This window comes from Xiphophorus hellerii, chromosome 4 (genome assembly GCF_003331165.1).
Source record: "Xiphophorus hellerii strain 12219 chromosome 4, Xiphophorus_hellerii-4.1, whole genome shotgun sequence".
Classification (NCBI taxonomy): Eukaryota; Metazoa; Chordata; class Actinopteri; order Cyprinodontiformes; family Poeciliidae; genus Xiphophorus; species Xiphophorus hellerii.
The window spans coordinates 16,226,401-16,242,585 of NC_045675.1; the positions used below are offsets into that span (position 1 = coordinate 16,226,401).

The 16,185-nt window shown below is 40.8% G+C and overlaps 1 protein-coding gene across 2 annotated transcripts; it reads left to right on the top strand.

The window, feature by feature from the left end:
- The first annotated feature begins 1,650 nt into the window (after window positions 1-1,650).
- On the top strand, window positions 1,651-16,101 carry myzap (myocardial zonula adherens protein). 2 transcript variants are annotated; one of them, XM_032560777.1, is made up of 14 exons: window positions 1,651-2,093; window positions 2,974-3,042; window positions 10,268-10,360; window positions 11,996-12,160; window positions 12,260-12,352; window positions 12,435-12,548; window positions 12,637-12,789; window positions 13,100-13,225; window positions 13,428-13,556; window positions 13,643-13,737; window positions 13,860-13,965; window positions 14,831-14,914; window positions 15,188-15,249; window positions 15,343-16,101. In XM_032560777.1, exons 1-14 carry the CDS (start codon window positions 2,016-2,018, stop codon window positions 15,890-15,892), a joined length of 1,917 nt encoding a protein of 638 aa, XP_032416668.1. In that variant the 5' UTR covers window positions 1,651-2,015; the 3' UTR covers window positions 15,893-16,101. The 2 variants fall into 2 exon arrangements, with proteins under 2 accessions (XP_032416668.1, XP_032416667.1); XM_032560776.1 differs by having other exon boundaries at window positions 1,652-2,093; window positions 15,143-15,249.
- The last annotated feature ends 84 nt before the right edge of the window (window positions 16,102-16,185 follow it).

A 16,185-nucleotide genomic window follows, 5' to 3' on the forward strand; every position in this document is an offset into this window, starting at 1 on the left:
AGTGGCTAGGTAACCAAAGAGCGAGTGAGTTAGCTTATTCCACCAACTTTGCTTAGCTAGCCCCGATAGGCTTAGCGGCTAAAGCATAGACATGAATACGGTTCCGCCACTACAATTTAGCTGACCTTAATATTTCCTGTGTTTTATTTTGGTCATTATTGTTTCACTTAGTGTTGATATGTGTGTGATAGGCGTGTGTATCGGACATTTATAGAAAAATGGAACAAATCGTATCGATTCACTAAACATTTAACAGCCAAATACGATTTCATACTTTAGGGGACGGGTGGCAGCACCATGCCCTCATGCTAACATTAGCCTTGTATCTAAAATACAAGGCATTTTACATAATTTCATATGTATTAGCTATGTTTATCATACTGAATGGATTAAGTCATTGTAAATTAACATGCTGGTGCCACACATGGTACCGACAGCATTTAAGCTAACCTTAGCATTTTTGGCTAATTTTAATTTATACACTAATATTAGCATTCTGAATAATGTCAGTAGCACATTTACTTACATTGACTTAATCCATTCAGTATGGTAAATATTGCTAATAAATATGAAATTATGTAAAATGCTTACTTTAGGTACAAGGCTAATGTTAGCAGGATGGCTATCATTAGCATACTGAGTCACTTAAAGACTATCCAGAGCATTAGATATAAAGAGCTTCAAGATATCTTCCAAAATCCTGACCAGAACGCAGGTGGTGGTGCGAGTTGGGTCTCCTGTTGCCAGACGCATCCACTCCATCCAGGTCAAGTGGATGAAAAGTGGATGCACTAAACCCCTCAGGGTGTTGACCGTGACGGTCTGGTTTGGAGAACTCATTCCACTTGGCATAATCGCTGTACACTTCACTGGTTTGGGGATAAGCTTCAAGTTTTCTGCTAAAATAGCAAGAACAACAAGTACTGAGCCGAGCTCTGCGACAAACAAGTGCAAAGTGAGGGTTAGAGAAACAGAAGGAATTAAAGACCCTGACGTATATGACGTCCGTTCACACGTCACAGGCGTCAAACCTGCCGAATTCTATGTTCTCACGTAATAAGTCACGTTTCCTAGACTTATGTTAAAAGTTGTGTCCGAATTCAGGGTCTGCATCCGGGTCCTTCGAAGACCGCGAATGTCGACGACCGGAAGAGAGAAGCTATGACTTCCGGCAGGTTTATCGATATTCATATCTATGGGCTAAAGTCTTTCCCCTTCCTCCCCCAGAACGCTGTGCGGTTCTAAGTTCAGTGAAATTATTGAATATTTTATCTATATTCTACTATCTATTGATGTGGATCACGTGTCTATCGCAGTATATATTGTTGTTGATTTATTGTCCAGCGCCAATGTGAGTAAATTTACATATTTACTTGTATTAGACTGATCTGATTATGTACTTCTGGATCTCTTCGACTCATAAAGTGAGGTAACATTAGATTTGTTGCTGCTATTTAGATGAACACAACTGGAATAAATTGAAAATATGTTGATACTTTTTGTTCTAGTACATGTGCGACTCAGAATAAGTTTTCCAATATTAAGGTTAAAGGCTCCGCCGCCACTTCAGCCCCTCCTGCTGGCCACTAGTGTCTGACAAGCGCCGCTCCACCTGCCCCAGCCCCGGGGAGGAGGACCCGCCCTGTGAAAGTCCAGCTCTGGGGGCAGGAGGAGCGCAGCAGAGGGAGGCAGGTGAAATGTGGCCCGACAGGTCTGATGGGAACACAGACACGCTGCCAGACAGAGGCAGGGGAGGTGACTGACGCGCAGTCACAGCAGCAGACATTAACTAACACAGGGTGGATCTGGCGCAGAGGTAGCGGACCTTTGGACCTCGGGGCCCCGTGGACTCCCAGCAGCAGGCTCGACTGAGTGGAATTTCCCTCCTCTCCGCTGCCTGGAGCCGGGGGCAGATGGTCGGACTGAGAGCCTGAGCGGAACTCAGGAAGGAGAGTGAGAGGAAGGGTGGGAGAGAGGGAGACGAAGACAGGCGAGGACCGGAGAGTAGAGGAGACATGCTTCACTACGGTTCAAGACCAAGGGTTACCACCACCACCACCACCACAGAGGACTCTGCAACTCCTTCCAGCGAGGTAAGAAAGATGAAACTCTCCCTCTGTTCTTCAGTTTTCTGCGCTTTTCTCCTTCCTCCTGGTTGAGTCTCTCTCAGCTGACATCTGCAGCCCCCTGACTCTCAGGGTTGGTGGGTTATGGTTTGCTGCTGGATGTGCTCAGTTGCACAAGCCTGTAATGGGAGCCCAGTGGGCAGGAGGCAGGGGTGTCATGTTTATTTCAACGCCTCTTGGATAAAATAAGCCAGTTTTTAATTTCTACACTGCAAAAACACTAAATCCTACTCTGTGTTTTTGGTCTAATTTACTGTACAAATAGCTCAGTACACTTGAAATAAGACAAAGCTAGTTTACAAGTAAAGTTTGGCTCTAGTTTTAAGTCAGTAATTTCTTAATATTGATGAACAAGTATTTATTCCACTTGCAGATTGTTTCACTTAAAACATGAGAAAAATATCTTATTATAAGTGACATAAGTTCATACTTTTTGATCAATATTAAGGCATTGTTGGCTTAAAACAAGCTCCCATATCTTGCTGAAACATTACTAATAAGTTAGTTTTGTCTTGTTTCAAGTGTACTACATTTGCAGTAAAATACTTGGTGAGACTTTATGTTTTTGCAGTGTAATCTAAATACTACATGCTGCGTTTTTTTTAATCATTGCAAAAATAACAAGGATTAACTGCTAAACCTTTAGCTTGGAAAGTAACCATAACAGAGCATTTACTGTGCTGTACGTGGCATAACAGATGTTGCTTTTTCACAATTTCACATCATTTACATAAACTTTGTTTGCTGTTCATCATCTATAAATAAACTGCAGAGATGTCGGTGACTGGATTGTTTCAAGCTAACATTTTCTCACTTCGGTGTGTTTCTGAATGTCTTTTCTTTCCAGAGGAGGGTCCTCAGGTTGACTCTGCTGGCAGGAAATGGTGGAAAAAAGGAGGAAAAAACTGCAGACACAGTAAGTCTGAAGGTTCTCACAGTGACATTCCACAATAAGGCGCACCGGTCCGATTCAGGCAGCTCAAGCTTTATTAAATCAAGTTAAGTTAAACCTATAATTCAAGAAAACTAAATGACTGTAACTGGGAAGCCCCTTCAATCTTCCAACATTTTGATTCTTTAGCTCCAAGATGAAGAGTCTGAGATTTATGCCTTTTATCATCAGGTCCAGTTATGCAATCATGACCGAAGGGCGTGTGGATTTAATAATACACAAACATCTGCTTCACATTTGCTTCAAAGATAACGTCAGAGCGTTCTGCTAGTTCTCCCAATCCAGGAGGAAATACTCAGAAACACACACCGGCCGAGCGGAGACACACGGCCGCTAAGAAAAGCCCATAAAGTTATTAGCTTGCTGAAAGGCGGCAGACATTTTTAAAGGTGACAGTGTGAATTACGGTCGCTGCAGGCTGTGTGGGTGTTTGCTGTAGGTGGCTCTTACACAGGCTTTGTTTGTGTTGTGGATCTGGTCCGAAGTGCGACAGTGAGAGCGTGAGAACGGAGAACTTTCCTCTGCTTGCTTTTTGCCTCTCCAGAGGTTTGCTTTCGCCGTGCAGCAGCCTGACTGCATTACTGTGGCATGCTTTGAGTGAACCTTGGCCAGAGAGCAGAGCGGTCATCTCGCTGCCACACCTCCACACTGATATGTCGGAGTAATCTCTGAACGTGCTTTGGTTTGGGAGGGTGGGACCGTGACGGTTCATACAAAGGAAGGTGTTTATTTCTGTTTGGAGCGATCATTTACAACCCCTTAAGCAATAGAGAAGTTTACATTTCTGCAAATAAGCTTATTAATAAATATGTAAAATGTCTCAGTCATGTAAAACTAATGACTTTTACCTATTTTTAAACCAATCAGAGCTTGTTTTCAGATGTTTTGTTGGGTTTTGTTGCTCAACATAAACAGGAAATGCAGCAGGGCAGAAGCTGCAGAACTGTTTACGTAAAATATTTACTGTAGAACAATGTGAAAAAAGTTTATTTGTTACCAAATGTCCATAAATTTTAAAAAAAACCCACTTTAAAGTAACTCTGATAAAGTTAAGCTGTGGTACGTTTTTATGGCTCTGGTTCTGGTAGGTGTAAAGTTTTCTTGGCATCAAAGCCAAATCTAACAGCATGAGTGTAGTGAATATTGCACATATTAGATAATTTGTACCTTTAATGCAACCTTTATTGTGCACATAAATGTAATTTTTATACATTTATTGAGCTGTGGTCAACTGGTGGCAGTTCTTGCCCCTCCTTTTCCAAGAAAACCATGTTAATATATGCACTATACTGCAAACACATTGAGTCACCAGCTTCACCTCTTTAAGGAAGCCTTTATGCAAGCTTTAATAGTTTGCGTGGAAATGTTTGACCATTCTACCAGAAAGGAAAGGTCATTCCTTATTTCTGAGGTCAGACACTGATGTTGGATCAGAAGGCCTGGATCATAATCTCTGCCCTAAATGATCTTAAAAATTGGGACTCTTTTCAGTTTTATTAAAGTATTATGGACCTTGCTTTGTGCGCTGGTCATGTTACAGAAGGAGTGAAATACAGCTGTTGAAATATTAGGAATTTGTTTAACTGGAACTGATCCAGAAGGAGAGCTCCACATCATGACTCCATCTGCAGCCAGCTAAACGTAAATGCAGTCAGAAAAGAGTTGCTCTTCTGGCAGCTTCAACATCCAGACTTGTCAGTTTGATCATCAGACAGAAATATGATTTGTTCCTCCAGAGAAGGCTGTCGTCCAGCGGTGACATCATTTACAACACTTAGTGACGTAAGGCTGGAGTGCAGCTGTTCAGCCCTGGAAACCCAATGAAGCTCTGCACACACTCTTCATGATCTAAACCAAGGAACAGCTAAAAACTGGAGGACTGACTCTGTGCTCTATGGAAGATTTAGTTGCAGCTTAGATGCGTGACCTTATGCAGCTGTAATGCTTACAACACCTGAAGCCATCTCGAACAGATTCGAGATGCAGTGCCTGTATAATATTATGGGGTTCAGTAGATGAAAGTGAGAATCTCATTATTTTGTTGTTTGTTTTTCTCAAATATTGCCAGATCTCCAAATATGTTTTAAAGAGTCTCTGTCTAATGAAGGAGCTGAAGTTGAGATGTTCAACTAAAAGCAGTTTAGATTCAAATAAATAGTAAAATATCGTTTTAGATGCCAACTACAGAGTAAAATACAACCTTCAATCATTAGAAAACTCATTCGAGGTACAACTGACAAAAAACTTTTTTCAGTTTTCTAGTTTTCACTTGAGCTGTCCTCCACACACGGGAGTGTAAAAAAAAAACTACTACTAGGTCAAACATATTGGCTAAACTCCACATGGAGAGTTGTATTTGGGCTGCAGATGTGGTGCTTAGATTCCAGTCAAATCTCAGCCTGGTCGTTTCTGAGAAAAGTTTTAAGGTGATCTTTTTTTAGGCACAGAGCTGTTTTTCTAACTACGGTATAAAGAGAAAAAGGTGATAAAATGCATGAATGTATGTTGCTACCAGGATATAGCTCAAGTAATAAATCATGTTACATGCCTTTTGGATTCTTTTTTGTGTCGTAGTGAATCTCTACAGCCTAAATGTTTTACCTCACCTATTTGTCCAACTATCCAAGTAATTGGGATGCGTGGGTATAAATGCACATTTATAGTATTTAAGGTTAATCTTTCTAGAACAAAAAAGCAGAAGTTACAGAGACGTACCTCTGTTCCTTGCTGTGTAGGGAAACACATCAAGAGATGAAGCAGTCACATCCGTGTTTGGGATTTCTCCTGTATTTTAAGTTGTTAGAGTGCAAAATGAGAAGACAGAGATCAGACCGACTCCAGGAAACACAAACTGGAGGGAATCACACCCGCTTGGCACTCGACCTGTAACGGTAACAAATTTTGCTGGATGATCAATTGTGCCAGACGTTATTGCGATAAATGATCATTTTGTTGTTTTCAGACAATTTCAGAGTAACGTAATAATGCAAGAACACATTCTCAGATAAATAAACTCTGCATTTTAATGAGCATTTAACAATGGAAGTGGGAGACATTTTATACAAAACATATAACCAAAACAACAAATAAGAAGAGGCATAATGTCTCTGTAAACTAAAATTTCCTTCAAAGGAAGGAGATAATTGAGACCAAAGCACCAGACTGAAGGTTTTTGTCATTTAATCTTTGGTAGAACGAGACTGAAAGAAGAAAATGATAATGGAAAATGTTGAGCTTGTTATATTTTATCACACTATAAATTGATTTATTGCGACAGGCCTGTGAAGGAGACTGAGCTGTACCTCGATACGTTTGCTGCAGCTCTGAAACGCCAACCAGGGTTCGGTCAGCTTGACAAACACCAGCAGGCCTGAGAACCGGGCATCTGTTTTCACCTGCGATCTCTCTGAGGATTTTTCTGAAGGAGTGGGAAGAAACCTGTTGAATGAATGAAATAGTACATTTAAATTAAAAACTAAAAGTCCATGAAAGAACAAGAGTTTCGTGGTCTTGTTGTTGTCTGCCTCCTATTGCTAATAAGAGACTGACAAATGGTAAAGAAAAAGATGCCTGACAGTTTAACAATCCGTTTATGAGGCGCCACTGACACAACAAAGACTTTTAGATTGAAGGGAAAAATCTGAAAATGTTACAGGGTGCCGTAGTCAAAATGCTTGAAATAATTTCATCACTGAAAGTTGGAACAGTGTTGACTTGTGGAAGTTGCGACATCTGTTTGCACAGTTTTCATATCGTTAAAAAGTGTAAAAAAAAAACAACTTCCAAACGTCTCCTCATCGCCCCTGGCTAAAACAAGCAAAGTGTTCTGTTGATTGCCGTTTCTTTTTGTTTAGGAGATAAAGATCAGAAGAGTGTTTTGAGCAAAAATCTGCTTCATCATGAGAAGAATGAGGCCATCAGGCCATGAGTTCACAAGATGACTCTTAGCTTTCTGCAGATAGGAATAAAAGCTGAAGGAGTTTCTTTATCTGCACAGGTTTGTGCTCGGGCTTTATCTGAACCTTGAAGGTTCACAGTGCTACAAAGCCTCATGCTTTCTCTTTACTATCAATAATCTTTGGCATAATCACCACAGAGTTCAAATCTAGGTCTGTCCGGCTGTGATAAAAGGAAGTTATGAAGTTAATCAAGGAGGAAGGAAATGACCAAAATACTCTGAGAGGGGGAGATGCATGTTTGGACAGAAACACACAGCTTTGTAAAATTAGAAAGGGTGTGGCCCGCAGCTTGACTCATTGTGGACACAATCCAGAACTGTGACTTTGTGATCTAATGCATCATCATTGTAACGCACAGACTAAAGTAGCTCCACAAAAATGTTGCTAAACCTGCAGAGTTAGGGTTTGGGTTTTGCCTCCTTTACGGCTCACAGTGTCTCCAAACAATTCTGCTCCATCAGCTTCATCTCAGGGTCTTTGTGTTGTGAAGTCAAATGAGACTTTGATGTTTGTGCTGGAAATCAGCAGCTTTCTCCTTCAGAAAGCAGTCATGTGACTCCCAGCTCAGCCACATTTAGATGTTTAACTATGCGCCGCATGAGTAGTTTACAACGGCGTTGATGTAATTCAGGTCAGCCTCGGCTTCTCCAGGCATGAAAACAAAGGAAACCTGTTCACCACCTGAACTGTATGGATGCAGCTATAAAACCCGGGTAAACATTACCCCACTTTGTGGACAAACACCGTCAAATTCAAAGCTGAATTCAAAGCCATCTTTATGCTACCAGCTCATAAAGATGCAGCTTTTCATCCCTCACATTTGCTGGAATTCACATCCCCACCAATCAGCGCGCCGTCGCCGTTTCTCAACGCCGCCTCGTCTTCTGTAGATGAAGTGGTGATGAAATGTGAGGCCCTGCGCCGTCCAAGAGACAACACTGGCGTCTTTGTCCTTGCTCCTCCTCATTCTAATCTCTGCGAAACTGTCGCCTCTTTCTCCAGCTACTTTGTAAGTTTTATTAATTCGGCTCGTCTTGAAACAAAAGATTAAAAGTTGTGTAATATGTTGTAGATGTTTTTAGATGGCAGGAGCTTTTCCAAACTTTAATCAGTCATTTTGCTCCCACTTCTGAGCCTGAATTTCTTTAATTCAGAGTTTTTCAAAAGTTTTCACATCCCATTCATCCCTTTTCATATCTTGGCACTTTTTAAAATGACAAATAAAACACTGAAGTGTGGTGTCTGTCTGTTCAGTTTGCAATGGATCTTCACATCTTTTGGTGTCACTAGCAGCTTTGCACATCCAGAGAGAAATTTATATTGGTTCTTCAAAACAAAATTGCTAAAGCTCAATCAGACTGGATAGAAAGTGTCTGGACAACAATTATCTCATTCATTATTGAGTTTCGCTGCAGTTAGTTTCACCATGACACTGAATGTTGTATTTAGATATTTATCTTTAAAATGTCAAAAAGCCAGGCATTGTATTCTCTCCACTTTACTGTGAATGAGCAGTGAATGTTGACTGGTCACATCTTAAACCTAAAATGCCTAAAAAATGTTTTGCTCATTTGTCTCACTAAAAATTCATCAACTCTTAAATTCAGTCTACTTTAATTAAAGGTAAGGTAATTTTGTTTATATAGCACATTTTCAGCAACAATGCAGTTCAAAGTGCTTTACATGAATTCGAAGGAAATACAACAAAACAACAAACCAAAGGAAAAGAAAACAAAAACCATGGGGAATTAGTTCCCCATGTTTAAGGATAAGTAGTCTGTAATTTATAAACTAGCAGGGGTTTCTCTGGATTCTTGTTCTGATAAAACTATATGGTACTTTCTGAGTTTGTTCTAATTTGTAAACTAACAGGAGTTTCTCCAGGTCTTATTCCGATATTAAAAGTTTAATGATAAATGTTGAGTGAGTAGTTTCTCTAGATTAACTAATAGGAGTTTCTTTGGAAGTTTCTTCTAGTTCCTGCTCCCGGTTGAGTGAAAACATTTGCTGATAAATGTCAAAAAAAAGCAAAATAGAAATTAAATACTGGCTTTATTGTGCCAATGTGTAACAAAAGGAAAAACGCAGAGGTCAAAGCCTGAAGGGATTAAATTGAGGAAGCAGTGTTTGATCTAAAGACAATAAATGTAATAAATTATTAAAAAAATAAAGTGAATTCAAGCATAAACTGATAATAAAATCTTCTCTTTATATATAAAAGCTAAATTAAGGAAAGAGTAATTATATTTCTGACCAATTTCAGTCACTGAATGTCCCTTTTCTTTGGACATTCAGATTTATTTCCTTAAAACTTTAATCCCAATAGATGGTCAGATCATTTGAAGGGAAGAAATAACTGGTGCAGATTTGCTCACTGGTCAGCAGCCTTACTGGAATCTGGACTGAAGGAGACATTACCGTCATTAAGGCATGAAATGAATGCGACAGAAAGTATGTTTAACATTTTGAGTGTCTGTGAAAAGAGATGAATGCTGATCCAGGATTTTGGTGGATAATTGCCCCAGAGTGGTGGTCAGATTATTGGGTTCAGAAGTTTTGCGAACATTGTTCATGAACACAGATGATCTTTTTGTTCCGTCTCTGATCTAATGCTGCCCTATCTGCAAACAGAGCTCCAAATATTTATTCAATTTAAACCGCAGGGACAATAACGGCTCCGCTACAGAAACAAACACATGAAGACGTTATTACAGATCATCAGGACAAATAAAACTTGATATTTACATCCTGCACCATTGAGCCCAAGAGTTTATTTGCTTGTGGTCTGGTTGTGAAAACATCTTTCTCAGGCTCTGTTGCATAATGACGGTCTGAAGTGCAATGTTGCCGCTCTGAACTTTCAGATTATGCAGAGAAGACCAAAATGAAGATTACGATCGATCATGATCGAATAATTGGGATTATTGTGTGTTATTTGCTTACTTATAAAGTTCAAATTATAAGGATATTATAATATATTATGACATTTCTTGATGCAATCTAAGCAATAAACATAACATAGCAAACATAAACAACAGCCAGAGGTGACATTTAATGACAGCATAAACCTTTGCTTCCTGTAAAAGAGTCATGACAAAAGTACATTTTGCTCAGAAATTTGTGCATCCTTTGTGTTTTCACAGCACTGTATTTGACCCCAAATTGTTCACAAAGCCTATGAAAAATCACCCATAGAGTCAGTTTTTAATTTAAATGTTTTCTGTCCGCAGGCTGAGGCAGAGAATCCTATCAAGGAAACATGGAAGAAGAAGAACGGGCTGATCCGCAGAGAGCGGCCGGCTGGCATGGAGTCGCCTCAGCAGGTAGACGCAACAAAAGCCACCGTGACTCAAGTTCCTGATGCCCTACAAACACATTTCTCTGCACGACTCTCAGGATGTCGTTAATATCTTCCCATCCATTCTCCGGGAACAATAGACATTTCTGTTCACATTGGAAGACGGTCGAGATTTCTTTGACCATTCAGCAGCTCTGTTTTTGCTACAGGATGTCAGAAAAGCAACAAATGAAATCATGTTTTAATGTAACATTTAGTCAATCTGTCATTAGAACATGATTTAATTAAAAATGCCCAAAAAAGTTAATTAAATTTGGATATACTTTTCATATTGGTGCTCTTGTCTGTTTTGCTTTTGCTTATTTTGAAATCATTTCCTCTACATGAAGAAGCAAAGATGTTTGTGTTTATTTAAATGCAGCTTAGTGTCTCTTTTTATTGTGAAGGAATCTAAAATGTGAACTTTGACCAGGGGATGTCGTCGTTTAAATACCTGAGGTATGGCTTCCTCTTTAGAGGAGATTAAATGTTTATTTGTTGATGAATAGTTGTTTCAGACATTGCATATGGAACAAAATTATTAAAATAGGATTAAATGATAACTATACTGCAAAATAACGTTAAACTTCAGCTGTTGGCCCATTGGATCCTCTGCCAAACAATTCTTAAAACACACAAAATGTCTTTTTAATCTCCTAAAATGATAAGCGCAGGAAGATTTATGTGATTAATCTTTGTCTTTTCTGTGCTAAATAAACATCAGAGTTTTTGTCTGGTGGCTTTTTGGCTCCTATTCCTGCCAAAAAACAAAACAAAACACTGAACCAGAGGTTCTTTTGGAAGAAAATGAGTTCTGATCTTTGCCCCGGGTTTGTGGCCATTTTTTAATCAAACAATAATTTTATTGTTTACAGTTAGTTGTGAACATGCTTTAATGAGCGCCTCATGTATTTAGGACCTTTTATTTCAGCACAAAAACATTTCTGATGTTCTTGTTCTTCTGTACAGTGATGTTGTTGCTCTACGAAATCTGCAAGTGTTGCAGTATGAATGTTTATGAATCTGACTGCACTAAATTCAATAAGAGCAAATAACTTACAGTAGAATATTGCATTTAACTAAGAATGTTTAATTGCTCTCTACTGTGATTTTTTTTTTTTTTTTTTTGCTTTTTGGACTTCACTCTGTTTAAAGGACTAGGAGTCCCAAAACAATTTCTCTTTCAAACAACCTATACAATATTCATTGAAACATGATCTGACTCACAGTTTGGTAATTTATCTGCACCAATCACTATTGTTATTTAGTTATGTCGACGTCCCGGTGCCATGCTGTGCCTGTGCGTCTGTTTTCATTGGCTGATCGAGGGACAATAGGCAGAAACGGCAGAAGCTCATGTTCTGGGTTGCAGAAACCTGACACCGTCTGTGCACTCTGCTCTGCACCCCTTTTAGCTGCTTGTTACCAGCCTCCTGTTTCTCACCAGCAGCAGTGCTGCAAACGCCTAATCAAGCTCACACATATGCGCATCCAAATGCAGACACATAAACCTGAAAGTGTGCATGTCCACACATTAAACCCTGAGTTCAAAGACGGTAGAAGTCAGCCTGAGTGGAGGTTGGGGGCAGAAACCTGACCGGTGTGATCCTGTCTCCCTCAGCACCTCAGAGACACAACCAATGGGGCGCCGGCGACCTCGCCGCAGCATCATGGGCCCAAGGTGTACGGCGTAGTGCAGAGGACGAGCACGGACAGACGGCAGGAGCTGATGGCACGCGAATGGACCGTCGACCACCTTCATGATGAGATGAGGTACATCCGGGAGGTGAGTGGACAGAAGCAGAGCGGCCTCCACTTCATGAGGTTGAGGAAGTTTAGGTTTCTGTGCTGATAACATCTGTATGTTCTTGGTTTCTGCAAACAGGTGAGGGACTCTCTGGAAAAAGTGAGAGAACGGATGTACGGGCAGTTTGGAGGAATGCAGCAATCCATGGAGAAGCTTTCACGAGAAATCAGGGTAGAGGATCGTAAAAGAAACATGTTATTAAACTGATTCATCAAACTCTTGAACAATAATAAAAAAGCCTGCGTCTCTCCAGGCTGCCAATGCACACCGGAAAACGTTGGAGTCTGAGGTGAAGGTTCGTACTGCAGCCATGGAGAACTTTGATCAGATGAACAGCTCCCTTATATCCTCAAACATCAGCCTGCAGGTAACAAATCAGGGTCATGTGAGGATTTTTATTTATTTGACAGCTGCATGCTGCTACAGAAACCATATGTGTTTTTTTCCCTTCACAGAAATCCCTCTTGGAGAACTGTCAGAACAGAGTGGACATGAAAGACGAGGTGAAGAGTTTGCGGAGCACCTACGAGAAAACTCAAGAAAAGCTCAGGGACAAGGAGCGGGAGCTCGCCGCAGCGCAGGCTGAGAACCAAACGCTCAGACTTCAGGTGATCCTGCAAATCCACGCATGTCCAAAGACCTTCAAACATCTGCTGCAGCTGATGTGCGAAGCTGGCACCCCGATGAGAGGGTGCATGCCAGCTGCCAAACACACAGATGCTTCACATGTGGAGTTTCTCTGCATGAGTTTACAGAAAATCAAACCCACCATCAAAATAACTCCCCAAACCTCAGCTAGCAGTATTTTTCTGCACAGCAGAGCTGAGATTTGAGCCACACCTGCTTCTCCCAGTGCAGTTTCAATATGTTCCCATCTGCTGAGAGCGGTCTTAATGTGTTGTGCTTTGGGTTGTCCAGGTGGAGTCTTCACAGGAGGCAAACACCCGCGCCGTGCAGGATCTCACCGCAAAGCTCCAGAGAGAGTACGAGGAAAAACTGCAGAGCGAACAACAGAAACACAGAGAAGAGATAGAAAACCTACAGGTTTGCATTCTTTGCTGCTTATGCTCACCAAAGTCTGTTTTCAGAGATAACAGGGGAAAAAAAACCTTTACCACCAGGACAGGAGTACAGTGTGACGTTTACTCCAGACGCTTCAAATGCTTTGATTTTTATTACATTTTGCTGATGATCAAACAGAATCAATCACATGAGCAGAGCATCAGCAGTGTTTCTGCTCACACAGGCCCAGCTGGATGAATACATCAGGCGGCTGGAGGAAGCAGAGACGAACCTCAGGACTGCAGAGGCGAAGATTGCTGAGCGAGACCAGCGGATCGTTGAAGTAGAGCGTCTCCTGAGCTGCATGGGGATGGTGAGGCGGCTTTTTGATGAGACGCGGTTTTGGTTTTGGTTTCTATTTGAAATCTTTTTCGACATGAAACCCAAAATATTTCACAGGAGAAAAGTCAACTCCAGCAGAAGCTGCAGGAGTGCGAACAGCGTATCCGTTTGTTAGAGCTGACGGACCAAACAGACGCAGCCGCAGCCAAAAAGTACAAATTAAATTCCTCCTCTTCGTCAGTCTCAACCTTTTCAACATTTTTCTGATTTTTCTCCAAACAACAAACTTTCTAACTTGGAAAAGATAATCACAAATCCTTAATGTTTGTTTTAGGTCAAAGCAGCTGCAGGAAGAAGCCGTGGACCTGCGTGAGCGAATCAAGCACTTGAACGACATGGTGTTCTGCCAGCAGAGGAAAGTCAAGGGAATGATCGAGGAAGTGAGGAAGACGTCTTGTCACTTTCATTACATTCCAGCAGCATAAAAAGGCATTCTGATCCTCTTTCTGCTGACATGGCATAGCAAACAAAAACACTCACCTGACACTTTATTAGGTACACCTGTTCAGTTTCACTCTGCTGATCTGTGCCAAAACATTTGATGTAGTATTAAATCCAAGAGAATCCAACCCTGATCTAATCTGCAGCAGGTGAGCTTTTGTGCATCAGAAAATCTGCACCTTAATTCAACCTCCTATGAAGGAAATAGAAAGTATTTTCTACTTTTAAGGTTATTAGTTGCTTTCTAGAGCACTGGAAATGTGCTTAAATGCCAGAGCTTTGAAATAAATTCAGGAGCAGCATCTCATTATAATGGGGGTGAAAAACTATCTTGTTTTAACGAGAAAAGTTTCATTCTAACAACAGATAAAATATGCTCCTTTGACAGATTATGACTTTTTTTAAAGGCATAAATTGCTACGATTCTCCTCCTTCTCACCTATAACTTCTAAAAATCCCAGGAGGTGTTGCTGTTTTACTGTTTTGACCTTTCTTACTCAAAAGAGGAGATATTTTGGTTTTAATGAGACATAAATCTCTTAAAATCTTGTTAAAATAAGAAAGATTTCTTGTTTCATCAAGAAATAAAACAAACATTTCTGGATAAGTGAGATTAAAGACGTCCAAAAAAACAATCAAATTATTCAAACAATGTCACGAGGTCAGCTATAGCTATAGGTCAGAGGTTAAAGCAATCAGAAATTTATGCCAAATTTAAATCATCTTCAAAGAAGGAGATTTTCTTTGAAATTTAGAAACCCCTGCCAAGCATTTGGAAGTGTCTAACTGTGCTGTTTTGTGCAGGTTGAATCTCTGCGAGCTCAGGTTGCTCAGAAGGACATGTTCATTTCAGAGCTTCTTGACAGAATCGCAATAGTGGAGTGTGAGGTAAGACTGTGAGGAATAAAATGTGTGTTTAAATTAAGGTGGGGCTTCCTTCTGCATGGCTACAGATGATTTGTTGACCTGATTGAGCGCAGGATATCCCGGTCTTTCAGCGATGTGTGTGTGTTTTCCCACTTCTCCCGTCAAATCGCCTTTTTTCCATGTAAAGTGACTGCCGTCCTTTGCATGATGCTGACCTGATGGTGCTGTTTCCTGTTTCCCTTTTCCTAGAATAATGAATTAGAAGACAAGCTGAAGTATTTTATGTCCACACAGAATAGGCCTCAAGAGATTTTGGAAAGACGAGACGTAGGAGTAGGCTGCGATCTGCTCCCCAGGTAGGAGTCGGCGACTGGATTGGCGACTGGATTGTATTTGGTGCTTTGTTTCAAACTGGTTTCTAATTCTCACGTTACTTCATGTAACTACAGACATGAAGTGCAGAAGCACGATGTTGAATCTGTCCATCTTCATTCCACCCCACCTACATCACCTACATCACCTGTCCAACCTTCATCACCAGTTAACGCTACATCACCCACTCAACCTCTGTCACCGTCAGAACCTTCATCGCCCACACCTTGGGCTCCATCTTCTTCACGGCCTTCGTACCTATCATCCTTCCAGTACCCATCGTTCAGACTAACAACGCCCATCCAGCCACGGACATACAGTTCAACTAACCCTCCACCCAGCAGGCTGGAGACCAGTTTGTTAAAGTACTCTCCTGGTCAGTACAGCCAATACCTGCAGTCCAGCAACCCGGCGATGAACGGTGTGTCCTCTGAGTCCGACCCTGTTGTGAGTCCGGTTCCGTCCGGAAGAGACGAGGTGGATGCAGAACCAGAAACAGACACTACTACACAAACCAAACCACAGGTGGTCACGTCTTCCACCTCGTCTTCTCGGCCGAGATCAAGGCTACAGGTTTCCTCACCCTTCATGAAACTGATTGGACACAACCTGAAGGACAAGCACTGATTGATTTAAAGGGTTCAAAATTTAGGAAATTCTAAATAATAATTACTTTTATTTTGTTCTTTTTTTTATTGTTTGATTTTTATTTTTTCTGGTTTATCAGATCTTGTGGACACTTTCAGGAGAAAATATGCAACTTTCTGAGTCGAGTCATTTACAGTTAAACCCAAAGTTGTTCATATCCCTCAGTGTAGGGCTGGACGATTGTAGCTAAAAAACTTAAGCATTTTATATTTTTGTTTTAAATATCTAAAATATTGCCAAATTGGTTCCAGGACCTTTCTTGTTTTATTTTC